This window comes from Harpegnathos saltator, unplaced genomic scaffold (genome assembly GCF_003227715.2).
Source record: "Harpegnathos saltator strain DR-91 unplaced genomic scaffold, Hsal_v8.6 scaffold320, whole genome shotgun sequence".
In the NCBI taxonomy this organism is placed as follows: Eukaryota; Metazoa; Arthropoda; class Insecta; order Hymenoptera; family Formicidae; genus Harpegnathos; species Harpegnathos saltator.
Window position 1 is genome coordinate 358,379 of NW_020230118.1, and position 19,812 is coordinate 378,190.

At 40.5% G+C, this 19,812-nt stretch overlaps 2 protein-coding genes across 5 annotated transcripts in view; one reads left to right on the forward strand and one right to left on the reverse strand.

Moving 5' to 3' along the window:
• LOC112588865 (uncharacterized) overlaps positions 1 to 19,812 on the reverse strand; it is an 88,304-nt gene that overhangs the window by 41,647 nt on the left and 26,845 nt on the right. The gene's annotated exons all lie outside the window — the stretch shown is intronic.
• cysu (peroxidase homolog) overlaps positions 1 to 19,812 on the forward strand; it is a 52,698-nt gene that overhangs the window by 6,879 nt on the left and 26,007 nt on the right. The window contains exon 2 of the mRNA XM_011146257.3: positions 5,291 to 5,479. Within this exon, the coding sequence (XP_011144559.2) occupies positions 5,291 to 5,479 (189 nt within the window). The remainder of the gene's footprint in view (positions 1 to 5,290; positions 5,480 to 19,812) is intronic.

Genomic DNA, 19,812 nt, shown 5'->3' on the forward strand with positions numbered 1-19,812 from the left:
CACATATAGTACGAAAAAGTTTAATTTTCCTAAATTAATTTTAATCAAAGAAATGTAAATTTAATTTAATTTAAGAAGTTTAAATTAAACTGGATTCAGATGCTTATACAAATTCTTAAATTGGATTATATTTTATTCATTTGATCGCCCGAAGCTTAAGTTGCGAAAAGCCTCGCTTCGATCGCTCCTATCTCGCAAACTATTGATGCCTCCACAATTTCGCTAAAAAAAGTGACAAGTTTTCACAAAGAAATAACGCGAATAATGAAATTGCGAGATATCACATATAGTACGAAAAAGTTTAATTTTCTTAAATTAATTTTAATCAAAGAAATGTAAATTTAATTTAATTTAAGAAGTTTAAATTAAATTGGATTCAGATGCTTATACAAATTCTTAAATTGGATTAAATTTTATTTATTTGATCGCTTAACTAACGATTTGAAGCTTAACTTGTGAAAAGCTTCGTTTCGATCGCTCTTATGTTGGAAACTATCGATGCCCCGACAATTTCGCTAAAAAAAGTGACAAATTTTCATAAAGAAATAATTCGCTATACGAATAATGGAATTACGAGACACCATATATATAGTATGAAAAAATTTATTTTTCTTAAATTCAAGAAATTTAAATTTAATTTAATTTAAGAAATTTAAATTCAATTTAATTTAGATCCCAAGGTAAATTCTTAAATTGAATTGAATTTCTTAAGTAAAATTTAATTAAAATTAAATCAAATTTAAATTATTTACCTCGAATTCGTACTTGTCAGTTTCGATCGTGAATATCGGGAATATCTCTTCAGTGATCAGAGCCGAAATAATTACCGACAAACAAATAACAAGCCGCAACACAACCGTTTACCGTTAAATCTCAAGGCATTTTCTCCTGTGCGCTCGCACACACAGAGCCTTTTCGCGCACGGATTGCGAGCGCGAGAATAGGAAATGCGGAGCACGAAGCGGAGAGTCGCTCGCTCGCGAGTTCGTTGTTCGAGAACGAGAATGAAGAGCGGTTACGGGAGAAATTGGAGTTTTGCAATTCGGTTTCTCTCTGCTACGTTGCGCTCGAATATGCACCGGATGCCACGTGCTCGAACGAGAACGCGCGTTTGTAAGAGTGCGGGAGATATTTATCGGCAAGAGGCCGACTGCTGGCGAACTGCCGCCCTTACAAGGCGTGTCGCGCCTACAAGCGGGCCCTACCGGGTGTGGAGTTTAGCGATTCCGTTATCACTTTCATCGGTAATCACTTACCGAGCACGGCTTCATGAGAGATCGGTTGTGTCGGCCGAACGATCGCCTCGGTCGCGGACAATCGGAGAGTCGACCGACGCTTTTAGCGATTGTTTCGCCCACGGTGGCTGCGATATCATTCGTATGAAATGTCCAAGTGCAGACTCCTACGCGGCAAACGTTGCTCTCGTACAATGGGACAATGGGGGGGGGGGGCGAAGGAGAGTTTCCAACGCGGTCATGTAGCGCCGGGGAATATGTATCCAGACGTATCGGATATTTGACAATCGTATTCCCTTTATTGAGATTGCAATTCCATCCGGACTTGCAAGGCAACCCGGCCGGCCGGCCGGCCGGCTGTCCGCGATTCTAAATGGACGCATTAATCTGCTATCCAATCGTCGTTCTAACGGATATCGCGGCGGACGACCTAATTACTTGCTCGTCCGCATGTTATATTAGTCCGCAACATCGGAGCCGCTCGCAATCGCGAGAATGGAAAGCGTGACTGCGCGCCGATAACAACGACGCGTTACGTTTCGTCAAAGGCACCTTTTACCTGGGGAGCACCTGCTTCTGCCTCGTCTTTCGAATTTCTTCACGAGTGCGATCTCCTCGGGTGCCATTTTCCTCGTCGAGAGCGAGGGAAATGTGCGAGATCGCGCGGCTTGGACGGCGCGTTTGCTTCGTGAGAAATATGCGAAAACTCTTTGCGTGCGATTAATCGCTTCGATTGAGGACTTATGTCGAGCGGCGCGTGAGGTCTGTCTATTGATCCGTGGCGACGAGAGAGAGATAGTATGGCTTGTATCAACAGTCATCGCTTGTAATTTGTCTTATGTGTATCTGAGATACGCGGATCTGAATTTCGTCATGTATTAGGCCTCGCCTACAATAGATGATTGAAGTTTTAAGAAACTGACTAATTGTGGTCGAATATTCTTCTTAACGTCGTCTGTGATTGATCAATTTCTTAAGGCTTAAGGTACCAATTTAAGTTGTAATTTCTAGCCTTAAGTAAATTGGGTAATTCCGATCACGTTAAATAAGCACTTTAAACCTTAAGCATTAAGAAACTGACCAATCACAATCAGAATTAAGGAGAACATTCGACTGTAATTGGTCAATTTCTTAAAGCTTAAATTATCTGTTGCAGACTAAGCCTTAAAGGTGTGTGCTTGAAGCCTGCCTCATATTTAGGTTCAAACTTTAAGTCAGATCCGTGAATCTCCCAATCGAAGAATATGCGTGTGATTGTAAATTTGTAAACTTAACTGGAAAACTCGCGTCCAAACCTGAACTCAAAATGTATCTCACTTGAAATTTATCCCAAATCAGACGCTTGGATTTCAATCGAGAGTCTCACCGAAATTTCTCAGCCAAATTATATGTGTAATTTCATTATATTATCTGTAACTTTGTACATATTCCATTGTATAGATGCAATTGGGTCCAAAATATATCTTACTTAAAACTTGCCTCAAATGAGATATGTGGATTTCAATTGAGAGACCATTTCAGATCTGGGCTTTTCAGCCAGATTATATAATATACGAGACATCATGTCTATAATTTCTTTATACAGTGTTATGTGCAATTCTGTAGGTTTAACCAAAAACTCACATCTAATTCCAAGTTCAAGATATTTTCCTTGGAACTTGCTCAGATGACACGCTCAAATTTGAATTTAGAATGAAATGTGAGTTTCTCTCAGTCGTATCATAATTACAATCGCAATGTTGTATATTATTATTATTTTCAACTTTATCTCAAAGACAATAGACGAGGCATTAGCGAAGAGATTGACTGCTTCTTCTCACTCGAATAATAATTCAACTAAATAGAATAATTCAACTGAAAAGCTCAAATCTAACTCTAAATTCAGGCCCAAGGGTAGTAAATATTTAAATAGAGGTACTTGAGGCAAGTCTCTAGCAATAACAACAACTGTTAATACAAACTTCGAAGCTATAGATTTTTCAACATACAACACATATGACATTAGATTCGCAATTGCGATTCCGCTGAGAAACTTACAATTTTAATCTAATTCTAACCTAATTCTAATCTAATTCTAACAAGTCCGAGTTGGATGAATTAATCTTTCTTTTAGATTAAGTTAATTTTAAAGTTAATGACTCATAAATTAACTAAGTTTACGTTAAAATTTACTTAAACAACTGACTTGATTAAAAGTTCAGTTAAAAAATTAAATCATCTCACCAAAATTAAGAGTTAACTATGCGGAACTAAATATGTTTTTTACATAATTGTCTTACATAATCTTTTAATATCTTTTATATAATCTTTTACATAATCTTTACATAATCTTTTAATTGTACAATAATCTTTTAATTGTACAAATTGCAAATGTAGGTAAAATAATAAAAAGGTAATATGATATTTTATCAAAGAGATAATGTATTTCCTCGTTTTTAATAACTTACATTGTTTAAAAGATACAATAATATTGTAATAGAAAGATCAGAGTGTTTAAAAATAAAGCTATTAAAAACAATGGAAGGCAAGATACGTACTTACATAATATTAGATTATTAAATATGAAATGTCTGATTTCGAACCAAAAGTTTGGTTTATTATGTCTCAAACTAGTAGAAGTAGTACAACTATTCAAAGTATGAGCCTAAATTGTCGACACAATTTTGCCATCTTAACGGTAGCTTATTTATGCCAGCAGCGAAGAAACCTGAAGAGCGACTAGCGATGAAATTGCGGAAGGCGTTTCTCACAGCTTGTTGAGAATTGAATATTTTTCCTTGCAAGAAATAGTCCAGTGCCTGGAAGAAATGGTAGTTAGTTGGCGCAAGATCTGGTGAATACGGCGGGTGACCGAGAAAGTTTCCAAGTCCAGCTCCTGTAATTTGAGCAGCGTTGTTTGTGCGACGTGTGGTCGAGCGTTGTTTTGCGAGAGGATCGACCTGTCTCTATTGACCAATCTCGGCTGCTTAATCGCAAGCATCCTCATCATTTCGTCCAGTTAGTTACAGTAGACATCCGCTGTAATCGTTTGACCAGGTTTCATGAAGCTGTAGTGAATAATACCAGCGCTGAACCACCAAACACACACCATTAGCTTTTTTTGGTGAATATCCGGTTTCGGACCGTGTTTCGACACTTCATCTATATCCGACCATTGTGCCGAATGCGATTATCGAAAAGAATCCATTTTTGATCACACGTAACAATACGATGTAAACATGGTTCGTCTTTATGCCGTGATAGTAAAGAAAGGCAAGCTTCGAGACGACTTCTCTTCTGACGCTCGTTTAATTCATGCGGAATCCTTCTATCCAGCTTCTTTACCTTGTCGATTTATTCCAAATGGTCCAGTATTGTCGGAATAGTAACGTTAAACCTTGCTGCTAATTCACGCGTAGTTTGAGATGTATCCGCCTCCACTATAGCTTTTAACTTATCATTATCCACCTTGGCCTCAGGTCGCACTCACGTGACACATTTTCAAGCTTAAAATCGCCAGAACGAAATTTCTCAAAGCATCGACGTATCGTGCGTTCATTAGCCACATCTTCACCAAACACTATATTGATATTTCGTGTCATCTGCGCTGCATTGGTTCCACGACGGAACTCATATTCGAAAATAACACGAACTTTCGATTTATCCATGGTCACACAAAGATTGCTGTAATAAAGACAACTCGACAGATAATCACAAACTAAGACATGCGTTTGAAAGAGTGATGGTGTACCTTCACAACAAAAGAATAAACCGAAAACTGTGAAAGCGAAATGTCAGAGAGATATCGACCGTCGAACTTAGTACTTGAGGAAATCGGACATTTTCTATTTAATTACCTGATAACTTTTTAACTTAACTTTTACTAGATTGACTGGTTACCACCCGACTCTGCAGTCCGGATACCTCGTCCGAGAGGCGACTATTGATACGAGCTTATGCGACTTGAAAGGACGGCGAGAGGCCCGCCTTTCCGCGTCTGAACGCGTCGGCTATTTCGCGATCCTGCCGGACGGCGAGAATAGAAGATGGTAATCGTCTTCATCGGAATGTTGCAGATTCGCGATAACGCGGACGAGTTCCGCGATCGTCGGGCTCCTTGTGCTGCTGGCAACGGCCTGCTGCGACGGACTGCAGTATCAGCCTCTTGACGCTTATGTAAACGGCGAGGATTGCGCCTTGATCCTGGACTCTCGTGGAAGAACCAGCGTTTACGACTATACCTATAATTTGCTGCGCGGCTCGTTGTAAGTACTCACATTAGAATCGAATATGAATTCACGCAACGACGGCTATCTTAATTTAGCGAAAGCTCAACGCGTAGGCGGACGGCCGAGTCCGGTTTCTCCCGATTGACCGAGGTTAACTTTCGGCTTTAAGCTTCGACGCGGAATCAGCGAATCGCGTGGATTTCCCCGATTCTCGATAAATTGTACCTTTGGCACCCTTCACCGTTATACTTCACGCGAGCATCGGCTCCGCTAGATTCAACCGTCCCTCGATTACACACGCGGAGGATTTTATAGGAGAAATTATCGCAGAAAGTTGTTGTTTAGAGATTATTTTCCAATCGAGGAGCGCACAGACGATAATCGATAATCCGCTTTAATTTATTATTCCGCTTCGTGATATTTACATTTTAGCAACTTTACAAACCGGCGTCTCATTCTTTTAATTTTATTATAACTGGCAATTTTATTTTCCATTGTGATCGTCATGCTTGTCGACTTTACTTTATAATGACGATAAAAACTTGCAAATTTATATTCCAGGAAAAATTTCGCTATTAACAAATTTATTGTTTCTTAGCGAGACAAACTTCGTTGATAGTCTATTCCTGCGTTGTTAGTACTATTACTAAGTAATTGCGGATTTCACTGGATGGATAGCGTTAGTTAAATTTTTAGGTATATTTATGTATTCGAAATGTCAAACCCATATTGTTATTTGATAGTTGGAATTTCAATTAGCATTCAATAAAAAAATTGTATCGATCGGTTGTATAGCTTTTGTTTGGCGTCGGTTGAAAATGGGAAAGCAAAACGAGCATTTTAGTCATGTTTTGCTTTTTTACTTTCGCAAAGGAAAAAACGCATCGCAAACTCACAAAAAGTTATGTGCTGTGTATGGTGACGAAGCCTTAAAAACACGGCAGTATCAAAATTGGTTTGCTAAATTTCGTTCGGGTGATTTTTCACTCAAAGATGAACAACGCTTTGGTCGTCCAGATGAAGTTGATGACGACCAAATCAAAGCAATAATCGATGCGGATCGTCATAGCACAACACGTGAGATTGCAGAGAAATTCGATGTATCACATACATGCATTGAAAAGCGTTTAACAACTTGACTACGTAAAAAAACTCGATTTATGGATTCTTCATGAACTTAAAGAAATTCACTTAACACAACGCATTGCCATCCGCGATTTGCTAATGAAACGTAACGAAAATGATCCATTTTTGAAACGATTGACAATTGGCGATGAAAAATGGGTTGTTTACAATAATGTCAATCGAGAAAGATCGTGGAGCAAGCAAAATGAACCGGCGCAAACAACATCCAAAATTGATATTCATAAAGAAAAACTCATGTTATCAGTTTGGTGGGATTACAAAGGAATTGTCTACTTTGAAACTTTACCACGCAACCAAACGATCAATTCAGATGTATATATTCAACAACTAAGCAAACTGAACAATGCAATTCAAGAAAAGCGACCAGAATTGGGAAATCGAAAAAGTATTGTGTTCTACCATGGCAATGCAAGGCCATACACATCTTTGGTCACTCGGCGAAAATTATTGGAGCTTGGTTGAAATGTGTTGCCACATCCACCGTACCAGTTCTGACCTTGCAACATTAGATTATTATTATTTATTCCGTTCTTTGCAAAACTTCTTGAATGGTAAAAATTTCAACAATGATGATGATGTCAAATCGCACTTAGTTCAGTTTTTTGCCGATAAAAACCAAAAGTTTTATGAACGTGGAATTATGATGCTGCCTGAAAGATGGCAGAAGGTCATTGATAAAAATAGATAATACATCACTGCATAAAGTTATTTCGTTTCATGAAAAGATTGTCTTTTATTTTCTCAAAAAGAAATCCGCAATTACTTAGTTGCCAAACCAACAGGTCAGTATGACAGGTTGCCTTTTAGCTTTTCTCGGCAACATCCGCATTATCGCCCGAATAGAGACAGGCAACCCGTCGTACTGACCTACATCTTGACGTTACATCCTGTATAGTAGTCTATAGAATTGATTTGCAAAATCCTGCGCCGATTTAGACGGCGCGGGAGAAGCCCAACGCGAAGAACGCCGATATGGACAATTGTGTCTATCCACCCGGGCCCGAATATTATTTCACGGAGAGACGGAGCACGGCGAGAGATCCCTGTTGCGCAGAGAGCGGGTTAATTGCGCTCACAATGGGTTAATTGCGCTATTGTTAGAGAGCGCGCACGATTTGAATTTAGCGGTGCCGCGCTGTTTGTTTACGGTAATCTTACGGCGCGAGAAACGAGAGACAGAGAGAGAGAGAGAGAGAGAGAGAGAGTAGCAGACGAGAGAGAGGGTGGGGAAGGCGCAACGAAGGGAAGAAAGAACGGAAGAACAGGAGAGAGGAGGAAGGCAACGCGCGTTCCGCGAGCGAGGAGTTCGCGGCCTTTGACCCGATATACACGCGGGGCCTCGAGAACGGCCATTTATTTATCATCTCTCGTCTATCAACGCGCTACATCGTACGGCGCGAGCAGGAAACACACATATCTCGCTACATTGTGCATCGCCGGAGCGCGCGCGCGTTTACGTAATGGAGTAAATCCTCAGCCGACGTTCTAGAGGATTAGAGAAAGCAGGAACTTTGCTCGCGCGGTCCACGCAGGACTTTCACTATCGTCCTGTTCCCGCAGGACCAGTGGGTGCTGGACCGATACCGGAGCTTACCGGTTCTCACCGTGCGACCGCGCGCCTTATTAACGCGCGACATTCCGCCGCGAGTCTGAGCGGATAAACTCGACTCGGCTGGCGTATTGTATTGCCGGCCGCCTCGTAAAATTCGCCCCGCCCGTCGCTTTTCCTTCTCTACCTTTTTCAACGGTTTTTTCGCCGAGGCAGATCGCGCTTACGGTGCGATCGAGCTGGCGTAAACAAGCCGCGAGTAACTGGCTGTCGAAGGCTGCCCGTCGTCGCCGTCGTCGTCGTCGTCATCGTCATGATCGCGTGGAACGCACTTGAAATCTTCGCGAATTTCGAGCATCTCGTGCGTAACGTAACGCCGAGACCGGTGATTAAGGCGCCATTTTCGCTGTTCGACAATCAACGACCGCAGACGATCGTGAGGTCTCAACGCTCGCGCGCTTCTGCGCGAAATCTCCTTGAAAGAGTGTCAAATTTGCCGGGGGGGGATTACAGCGGACAGACGGGGAATTACGGGCGAGATTGTTATTACGAGGTTCAATTGCGAGGTTAATGCGCACGCTCGTATATTAACGTGTATTACAGCCTGTCAGTGGCGAAAAGTCAACGGAACAGAAAATTGCAGAGTAGAAATTTCTTCGGGTTTTCCCAGGCGCGGCACAGGTTCCGATCGGAATCTCCAAACTTGACCCAAAATTGCTCAGCCGATAGCGATAGCGATAGCGGGGAAGTCCTATTTTTGCCCTAAACGCGAATTCTCCGTCTGGAATTGAAATACCGAGACTCGCGTTTTTTCCTCTCAGAGCTCTCTTCCTTCCAATTTCTATTTTATAGACATGTATGTTATTGACATGTATAGACATTTATAGACATTTTAAAGACATGTATGTATGTAAACAAACATACGATATTTAAAAAACGAAAGTACTCCCGAAGGTGTCTCGAGCATCTTGCTCAACTTCTTTTCATGTCGCATTAAAAGAAAAATGCTGAAAGACGCGAGCGGAACAAACCTTTTAGGTTAGTTTCTCATTTAGAATCATAACCTCATTTATTTGGAAAGTCGTGAAGTCTCCCTTAGAGCCATTCCCACAGAGGAGCTTGAACCTGCATGGGTTTCGGAAAAGACCGAACTGGATTCCAATTGGACCCCGAGAAATCTTCCACGGGGTCTCTTCGTTCCACGACACGCGACCGTGGACGTCGCTCGGCCCGGCCGAAACTGGGTTAAACCGCGTTGCAATTACGCGGCAAAGGAACGCGCCGCATTTCTCTGCCGGTCGCGCTGTCGTAATTGGCCATAACGCGGTATTCGCGGCTCGATTCGATCTACCTGATCTATCAGTCTATCGCGGCAGTGTTCGCATACACGTGAATACGCGAGCGGCGCGGTAACTGGCTAATCTAACTCGCGCGATCAAACCCGGCCGCGTGAGAATCTTGCCGCGGCTAATTGAGCCTTTTGGGGCGCGCCGCTAATGAACTACAAGGGGCTCGCGTTAAGACAAAACTGCTTTAAAGTAGATAAAAAAAAATATCCGCAGTAACGCTCCTCTAGTCCCGATGAGGATAAAACAAACTGGGCTTGTCGAGGAGATGCCATTTCGAATGACGAAGTCCAAAGGTGCCGCTAATATAGATGCCATCGTTCAAATATTAATTAATTAATTAATAAGCATACGCACACACACACATACACTCTCTCTCTTTTTCTATCACACAATCTTACTACTCTTTTCACACAGGTCACATATAAAATTTATACAATAAATAAAATAATAAAATTTAATGAAAAATAAAAATAATATTAGATCTAGTAGTTAATTCTTTCCGATGAAACTTACATAGCTCAGAGCAAAATTTGAAATTGAAATATTCTCCCGCTCTTTTGCGGTTTTAAAGTGTTGACACTTAACTTTTTGAGATGACATATGATTTATCGTTTGATACAACCTCAAATAATCAATAGTGTTCGCAATGGCTATCAACAAAGAGCATATTTGATGCACGATGCATTTCACATTTCATTTAAATAAAAACGATTCTGAAGCAGCGAAAATTATTTGTGCTGCTTATGGTGAAATTGCTGTGACCGATCGCACATGTCGAAACTGGTTTGAACGTTTTTGAAGTGGCAATTTTGATCTTCACGACCAACCACGCTCCGGTAGGCTAAAAATATTTGAAGACGAGGAGTTGCAAAATCTCTACTGGATGAAAATACGGCACAAATACAACAAGAACTTGCGGGAAAGCTAGAAGTAAACCAGGAAGCTATTTGCGATCGTTTACATTGTATCGGAAAGATACAGAAAGAAGGGAAGCAGGTTCCACACGAGCAACTATTGATAATAAAAATCGCCGATTGACCAATTGCGTTATCTTGCCCGCCAGACAACAAAAAAGAGACTTTTTGCACAAAATCATAACTGGTGACGAAAAATGGACTATATATGAAAATCCAAAACGCAAAAAATCATGGGTAGACCCTAATCAACTAACAAGCAATATCGATAGCAAAACCCAAACATTTCGAAAAAAAAGTTCTTCTTTATATATGGTGGGACCAAAAAGATGTGCTGTACCATGAGCTTTTGCGACCGGGTAAAACCATTGAAGCAGAGATTTACCAAGAACAATTGATACGTTTGAGTGATGCAATTGAGAAAAAAGGTCATTTACTGGACAAGACAGCCGTAAAATCATTCTGCGGCGCGACAATGCTAAACTGCATATAGCAGAAGCCACAAAGGAAACCATCTTACACTTCAAGTTCTAGAAAGTTCTCTTACACGCGGCGTATTCTCCAGACTTGGCTCCATCAAATTTTCACTTGTTCCGGTTGATGCAACACGTACTGTCTGCTACACATTTTTCGACAGTTGACGACGTACGAAATTTCATCGATGACTTTGTAACCTGAAAGCCATCAAGTTTCTATCATGATGGGATTCGGCAATTGCTTAACAAATAGCGTAAGATTATCGATGACAACGGAGAATATTTCATTAATTAATTAATCTTGCTCTATTTATTTTTAAATAAAGATTGAAAATTGTCAAAAATCGGAAAGTATTAACTACTAGACCTAATAATAAAATTTATATTATGAATATTTATACAAAAATTTGCAGGAAGGTTCTAAGTTTTCCCGTCAAATATGGTAAAACAAAGCAACATAAATTTATATTATAAATTTGTGCTTTTTGTGTGTGCTTTGTTTGATCACATTCAATAGGAAACTCAGAATTTTTCTACAAACTTTTCGTGTATTTTGAAGTTTTAAAATTAATTTTTGGAGATACTTTAATGTTCGTTAAAATTTTCCTGAGCGGAGCAAACACACTTTCGATATGTACAAGCTGAACTTTTGCATCGGACAAATATTCACAGCAACTAACAGTTCAAAATGTCAATTTTGAAAATTTTTGTCGTTTTCACCACATATCGAGCAATACTCCAATTCATTTCTGCGCGTGCTTTCATTGTGTAATAACACTTGTAACTCTGTCCAACCAATATGACGTAAACTTTGCGGAAAGAGGTTAATGTACTGTCGATAGTCTTCAATATTACAATATTACAAGGTTGCTTGACAATGAAATACAATAAGCCGAGCAAAAGGCTGCGAAGACTACGTCTGAAGAGGACGGCTTTCGATCTTTGTCTAGCCTCACCCCTATTAGAGAAAGCTAGACGAAGATGGCACGCCTGTGGATAATGGAGAGGAGCTATACATCTGTCCTTTATAGCTCGTCTTCAAACATCTCATAAGAAGGCACAGTCTATCGTCCAACATTATGTACAACTCACCGTTGCTAAGAAATCGTCTATAGATCCAATCAACTAGGATGAGATTTCCCCTGAAGAGCTCGTTCGATCGCACAGATTGCATAGATTGCAAATTGGCTGATTTTCTCCCACTACTGTCTCAATAATTGTCGTAGTAATTTGCAAAATGGTAGATCTTCTTATTCTACCTCCATAGGAAAGCATTCACTTCCCTACGTCTGATAACTGTTGAAGGAGACAAAGAAATGGTTCTTTCCAATATTTCAATGATTTCAAGAATTATTTTTTATAGTAGTCTAGTCGGTAAGAAATTTGCGCAGTAAGCGAAAAGCCCGGGTTCGATTCTGGTTTCAGTCCTGATTTGTTTCAGCGATTTTATGTCATTTTTGTGGAATTTTAAGACAATTCTTTTGTGGGTGTTCCACAATATTGGCATGTCTGGCGAAATTGCCGACAAATGTTTCCAAATGTACAGAATTTTCTGATTGGTCGAGCCGCATTCTGAAGCTGAAATCCCGACGCAACCCCGCAAACTTCAATCTAAAGTATGATAGTGATTTACACTCTCAATCTCAACCAGCTGCGTCTATCTGGTCAAGCTGCGATCCCCAATTCGCAATCGCAATCTAGAGCTCGACACGGGCTTAATAATGCACGTGTGTTGCGTTAAGAATTAAGCACTCAATCCTCATCATAATTGCGTCATTAACTAGTCCATTCCCCTCATAATAGCGTCATTCAGAATTCAACATTCTCTCCCTCCCCCTCTTTTCCATCGTGTGCAGTTACTGCGTTAAAGAACGCTTCGAGGGAATTTTTATGAACGCTTCAGTGAACATTGTCCGTCCACTCGATGTGACTCGATCAAAACCTACGCCTACTTATTACTCATGTATCACAGCAACGTTAATCCTTAATGTACTAAGGGCTCCTCTGAGGACCCAAGGGTCCTCCGTAAGTAACTTTTGCCGTATTCTTGCAACTATAACATCAAAATATGTCGTTACAACAATGCTCGAGTCACTAAAGTATATGTTAAACATTCTGAAGAACATCATTGGAGTCAACTACAACATCAAACAATTGATGATTAATCCTTAAGAAATCCCCTCTGAGGAGCTCGGCATAATGAACAACGTTGATTGAGTTGATCCTTGGTACTTATATTAAGGATCAAACGAACAAATCGACGGGATCAGCCCTCGAAGGAGGAGGAGGAGAGAGGGGAGGGAAGAAGAGCACAATTGACAGGTGCTCAGCAGATTGGAGGTGAGCACAGGCAGGCGTAGACACGTGACCCGCGGTCGACCGGTTTAGGTGGGCGCGTTGTGTGTAACGTCGCGCGATTAACGATGTCACGCACCTACTTCGACACGAAGGCACCCGGAATGTCAAACAGCCGCCCGGGGACACGACGTAACATAACGAGACACCGCGCCCGCGCTCTATGCGCCTGCCTGCCTGCCTGCCTCCAGCTCTGTCCAACTATCCGCGCGATACAGCGGAGATCGCCGATTCGGGGACTGAAATTGCGTGCGCTGTCGGCTGTGAAAGCGATTCTCGATCGGCGCGTTTCGAAAGGATAGCCGCGACGCGGCTAACGAGAACGGATTTAAGGTGCGAACACGCGACGACACGCGTACGCACACACGTCACAATTAACCGTCGGGCATTGACCGACTGAAAGTTTCATTGGCTCAAGTGAACAACGATACAGAGATGTGCGAACTATTCGAATTCGAATCGAATCGAATCTAATGTAATTCGATTTAATTCGAATCCGAATCCCTATGACTCGAATAGGAATCAAATATATTATCATTTGCGTGCATCAGCTACAAAACGGGCCATTTGGGCTTGTATGTTTGTACCCTTAACTTGTAATTAACTCAACTTACAATTAATAACTTAATTATAAATTACTTTAAATATTTAAATATATATTTTACTTTAAGATGATATTACAATATCAATATTCCCTTTCATATTAAAATCTTCCGTCATTATTTGCATGTTTAATAGTCATGTTAAATTTTTTAATGATTCGATTCGATTTCATTCGATTCGATTCGAATTCGAATGAAATTTTATAGATTCGATTCGATTTCATTCGATTCGACTCAAATTCGAGTGAAATTTTATAGATTCGATTCGATTTGAATTCGAATTTAAAAAGTGAGATTAGATTTGATTCGATTCGACATAAAAATTCTTGATTCGCACATCTCCAGAACGATATTGACATCGGATAAATCATGATTATTCGGTTGCTTCCTATTGATTGTTTATACAGGGTGCCAAATCTCGAACGTAGCTCGTCAGATACTTCGAAAATTAGATGATGAAAGGCCCATTTTCTTGTTCTTGTCTTCAGGACTTATCGATAAAGTTTGTTTCTTCTTTGTTTTATTAAAACATTATTTTTCTCTGTTCTGAGTCTTCTTTTTCTGTTCTGAGTCTCTTTTTTCATTATTCAATCTTTAATTACTTTGAGTAAATGACAAAGACTACGTAACGTAGTTGTTTAATAAAAAATCAGAATTCCATTAAGAAAATAATTTGACCTTCATCTTACCTTGATGCCTCCAGCCAAAATCTAATTGTTTTATCAAAACGTGTTCCCTCTGAAACAATACGACCTAAAAAACTGCGATATCATTCAGTTTTCGAGATATTTGATCTGTTATTATATTTGATATGTTTGATATGTTTGAAATTTAGCACCTTGTGTATATCGAGATAAATCAATTAAATTATCCAATTTTGTTTCATTAATTTTGACTATTAATTTGCGAATTATTTTAGTCAGCTGAAATTTTAATTGATTAATTAAATTGAACATTGACGTCGGTATGGAGTATTCATTGATTGAAATACAATTTCGCGGATTAAAATAATTAAAATTAACATTGGCTATATCGTGATTACATATATAATGATTGTTTTGACCGATTACTTCGATTTAATTAATTATGCATTGATTAATAATTAATTTCACAAATCAATTATATTATTTATGATATTGCTCATATAACGAGTGATTAATTTCGGTTGTTAATTTCCCGATTATTTCAGTCTTCTAAAATGTTAGTTGATGAAATGAAAGTCCAACACTGACTTCACTTTGTTGTGCATTAATCGATCAAAATTTTGCTTGCATAAAATCATCAAAACTACCTTCGAATAAGTCATGATTATATACAGTATGGTGTCTGGGATCTGTTGGAAACGAAAAATTGTGAAGACTAACCAGATTAAATTGAGAAGAAAAGTCAAGCACCATTTTGCAAAAATCGCAATAGTTATTAAGTTATTAATGATTGAAGATGTCCACATCCAGAGGCTCTATTAATTGATAACTTGAAAATCTGCGTACTTATTTGCAAAATAGTATTTGATTTTTCTTCTTAGTTTGATCTGATTAATCTTCACAATTTTTCGTTTCCAAGAGATCCCGGACATCTTGTGTAACGATTGTTTCTCTCGATTGATTTGATCGATCATGCATTGATTAATAATTTCATCAACCGATCGCATTAGTTGTAACTGCTCACATGAAGAGTAATTAATTTTTATTGTTGACTTGCCGATTATTTTAGTCAATTAAGGTTTTCCTCGCTTAATGTCATCGGTGACACACACACACACATGCACAGCTCATGGAGGGTTAACACCCTCGAATACGCCGTCGGTGCTGTTACTTGGTGACGTGCTTCGCGATTATTTAACGTACTTGCTTGAAAAGAAAAAAAGCAAAGTACCTCACGAGCAGACGGCGAAATGAGTGCGATTTATGTACATCGAGAGAAAAGTTCCGCGACTGTCGCAATCTGCGAGAACGGAGTACGGCCGTCCCCCTCGGACCAGTTATGGTAAGTGCGTCGACGCACGACACCATTATGGAATGCTCTCGTTATTATTAACATCGGTCACGGCGTAACGGTTGCGACGCGTAACGCTTCGCTGCGGATTAGACACGAGAAACCGCGTGTCTCTTTCTTCTTCTTCTCTCTCTCTCTCTCTCTCTCTCTCTCTCTCTCTCTCTCTCTCTCTCTGTCTGATTGATCTTCCTCTCTGTCTCCTCATCTATCTTCCTTCCCGCAGCTCTCGCGCGCAACTTATCGCGAGCGGTAATTTGCGAAACCTCGCGTCGCGTTGCAGCGCGAATGAGATTTGTAGAACAGTTCCGTCGCGCATTCGCATGGAACTTCAGTGTAGCCGCGTAAACGCATTAAATTAAACGAGTTCGTGACCCTGCCACATGTTGAGTGCTACCTGCGCTAAGGAGATAAAGAGACCTGAATAGACTTTCACGATTGTTGCGACGTGGGACGATCGCACACGAAAACACACACGCGCACTTTGCGCGAGATCTGCAATTTTTCGAATCACATTTACGCAGCAGACATACCATATCGAATCGGTCGTTAAATTCGCGTCATGGAATAATGTCAATTTAGCTGTTACTTTGACGCAGTAACGAATCCACCAAGAGGATTTTCATGTCGCACTCCACACGACTTGAAACAATTTTGGCAACTTGCCCGCGTTTCCTTCGCTCCCCTTATTTCATAAAAGTTTCATAATATTAGGAGATTGAGTTAGTTCTGGTCCCTAGCAACAGATGGCTTTAGTAACAATAATTAGTACGAACGTTGAAATCTGTCAACACTGAAAGATTTGACATTCGACTCTGTAACATATAACAGTTTGCGCGCTATTGTTACTGATAGTTTTATTATTTATATTAGGTTGGGGAAAAAGAAATCCGTTATTTTTCCGCTAGATGGCTTTAGTGGTATATATCACGTGATGTATAAATCGCATAGGTTAATTTTTGTACTCGTTGGAAAAGTGACATTCCGTACTAAAAAAAAATTCTTTAACGGTTTTGTGATTCGTCGATTAAGTTGTGAGTTATAGCACGTAAAAGATGTACGTCAACAAAGAGAAGATTCGGTATATTTAACAATTTTGCTTCGATAAAGGCGAAAATGCAAGCCAGGCGGCTGAAATTGTGAATGGTGTTTATGATCCCGATACTGTCACAGCCAATCACGAGCAATTTTGGTTTTGTCCATTCCGTTCCGGTAATTTTGATGTTAAAGATGCATCTCGCACAGGTAGGCCCGTCGTCGAAAATGTCAATAAAATTATGGAAATGATCGAAGTAGACCGGCATGTTAGCAGTCGTAGTATCGCCCAGGAGCTGAAGATCGACCACAAAACAGTTTTAAACCATTTGCATAAAGCTGGATTCAAAAAAAAGCTCGATGTTTGGATGCCACACGAATTGACGCAAGAAAACATGATGGACCGAATTTCAATCTGCGAAGCCTTGACCAAACGGAACGAAATCGAGCCATTTCTGAAACGGATGGTGACTGGAGATGAGAAATGGATTATATACGACAATATTGTGCGAAAACGAACGTGGTCAAAGCGCAGCGAAACGGCTCAAACGGTGGCCAAATCAGGATTAACGGCCAGGAAGGTTTTGCTGAATGTTTGGGACTATAAAGGAATCATCCACCATGAGCTGCTTTCATATGGCCAAACACTAAATTCGGACCTCTATTGTCAACAATTGGACCGTTTGAAGCTAGCGATCGACCAGAAGCGGCCAGAATTGGTTAATAGGAGAGGAATTGTTTTTCATCAGGACAATGCCAAGTCACATACGTCTATAGTGACTCGTCAGAAACTCCGGGAGCTTGGTTGGGAAGTTTTGATGCATCCACCTTATAGTCCGGACCTGACACTACGCGATTACCATCTGTTTTTGTCATTGCAAAACTTCCTTGATGGTAAGAAATTGACCTCAAGAGAAGACTGTGAAAATCGCTTAGTCGAGTTTTCTGCAAATAAGGACCAGGGCTTCTATGAAAGAGGGATCATGAAATTACCTTTAAAATGGCGACAAATTGTAGAACAAAACGGTGCTTATTTGACCAAAATCGAACAATCTTAACTATGTTAAATAAAGCCTTGAAATAAACGAAAAAATAATGGATTTCTTTTTCCCCAACCTAATATGCGTTTAAAGTAGATCGTACAAAGTTGCATTTTCAACATTCATTACTTTTTTGTCTCATTTGAAAAAATCGACAGCTGAAGCTCATGAAATGCTCGTTATAACTTATGGTGATCGAGCTCCATCGTATTCCAACTGTAAATTTTGCTTTCAACGATTCAAAAGTGATGATTTCGATTCGAGTGACAAAGAACTTACTGGTCAATCAAGAAAATTCCAAAAAAATTCTGAATTGCAAGCACTATCGAATGAAAACACCGCTCAAACGGAAAGAACAACTCAACGTCGATAAATCAACAATTTCTAAACGTCTGCAGGCCATGGGAAAAATTCAAAAGAAAGGCAAATGGATTCCACATGAATTGAATGAAAGTGCCATTGCCAATCATTTGAATATCGCCATGTCTTTGCTTGCCAGACAGAAAAAAGAGTTTTTTTGTGTTGTATGCGAATTGTAACTGGAGATGAAAAGTGGATTTATTTTGATAATCCAAAGCGAACAAATCATGAGTTGATCCAGGACAACCATCAACATCGACACCGAAGCGGAACGTTCACGGTCACAAAGCAATGCTCTGTATTTGGTGAGATATGGAAAGTGTGGTGAACAATGAACTTCTAAAACCGAATGAAACAGTTACCGGGGAGCGATACCAGCCGACAATTGAACAAATTGAATGATGAATTGATGCAAGTAAAGCCAGCGATAGCCAGCAATAGACGTAAAGTGCTTCTTTGGCACGATAATGCTTGCCCACATGTTGCTTCAATCGTTAAACAAACATTATTAGAGCTCGAATGGGAAACTCTTCCGCATCCAGTGTACTCTCCAGACCTAACACCATCTAATTACCATCCGTTCCAATCGATGCAACACGCTTTAGCAAATACACACTTCAATAATTATGAGGATGTGCAGAAATGGGTGTCTGATTGAATCGCTTCGAAAGACAGATCGTTCTATCGTCACGGGATCGCTGTGTTGCCAGAAAGATGGGAAAGAGTCACAGCTAACGACGGAAAATATTTTCGATCGATGTAAATTTAACCATTTCCTTAAAATAAAAATAAAAAGAAATTAACAAAACAAGACCAGAATTAATTCAACCTTCTAATACCAAGCTGGAATATTGATGATTTGTTCCGCGCATTCCAGCCGAATTTCCATCTCGTCTATTTCGTCGAAGTTACAGTGACATTTTCCACGCAATAATATCACGTCTTGAATGAATGTTGAAACAATTTTCGCCGCGTGTCCCTTTTGTCCCTCTCCTTCGTCGTTCCATGCCGCTGGCAAGAGAGACGCAAGCCTTCGCAAATCGGCAAACCGACAAGATTTCCGCCCAAATTACTCCCACTCCCACCTGGCCGGGGAGGCAGAAGGGTAAAAGGCGGAAGCCGCAGCGGATATAAGCGTGCATAAAATATGACGCCCGTAGAGAAACGCGCTGAGAGATCGCTCCGCGGGGTCAACCTTCGTCGGCGAACGAGAGAGCCGCGGGTGGCATGTCATTGCCGTTATAATCCGCGGCGGAAACAGGATATGAAAGTCGATTCGCGTGCGTTCATAGGAGAGCACGTCTGAGGTAGTTTCGGGTTACCTTGATATGAAATATCTCGCGCGCACATGAACACACGACGCGCGCGCGCGAAACGCGCGACGAATTCACGTGTCGCGCGGGTTCTCCTCGCGCGCGAAAGTAGGCTGCGAACGCGTTAGGTAATTAATCCGCTCGCAATCGCGGCAAGGGCGGAGGGAGAGGACGGGAAGGCGGCCGGAGGGGAGAGGGGGCGACGCGGACGGGAGCATAAATAATATTTCTTACACCG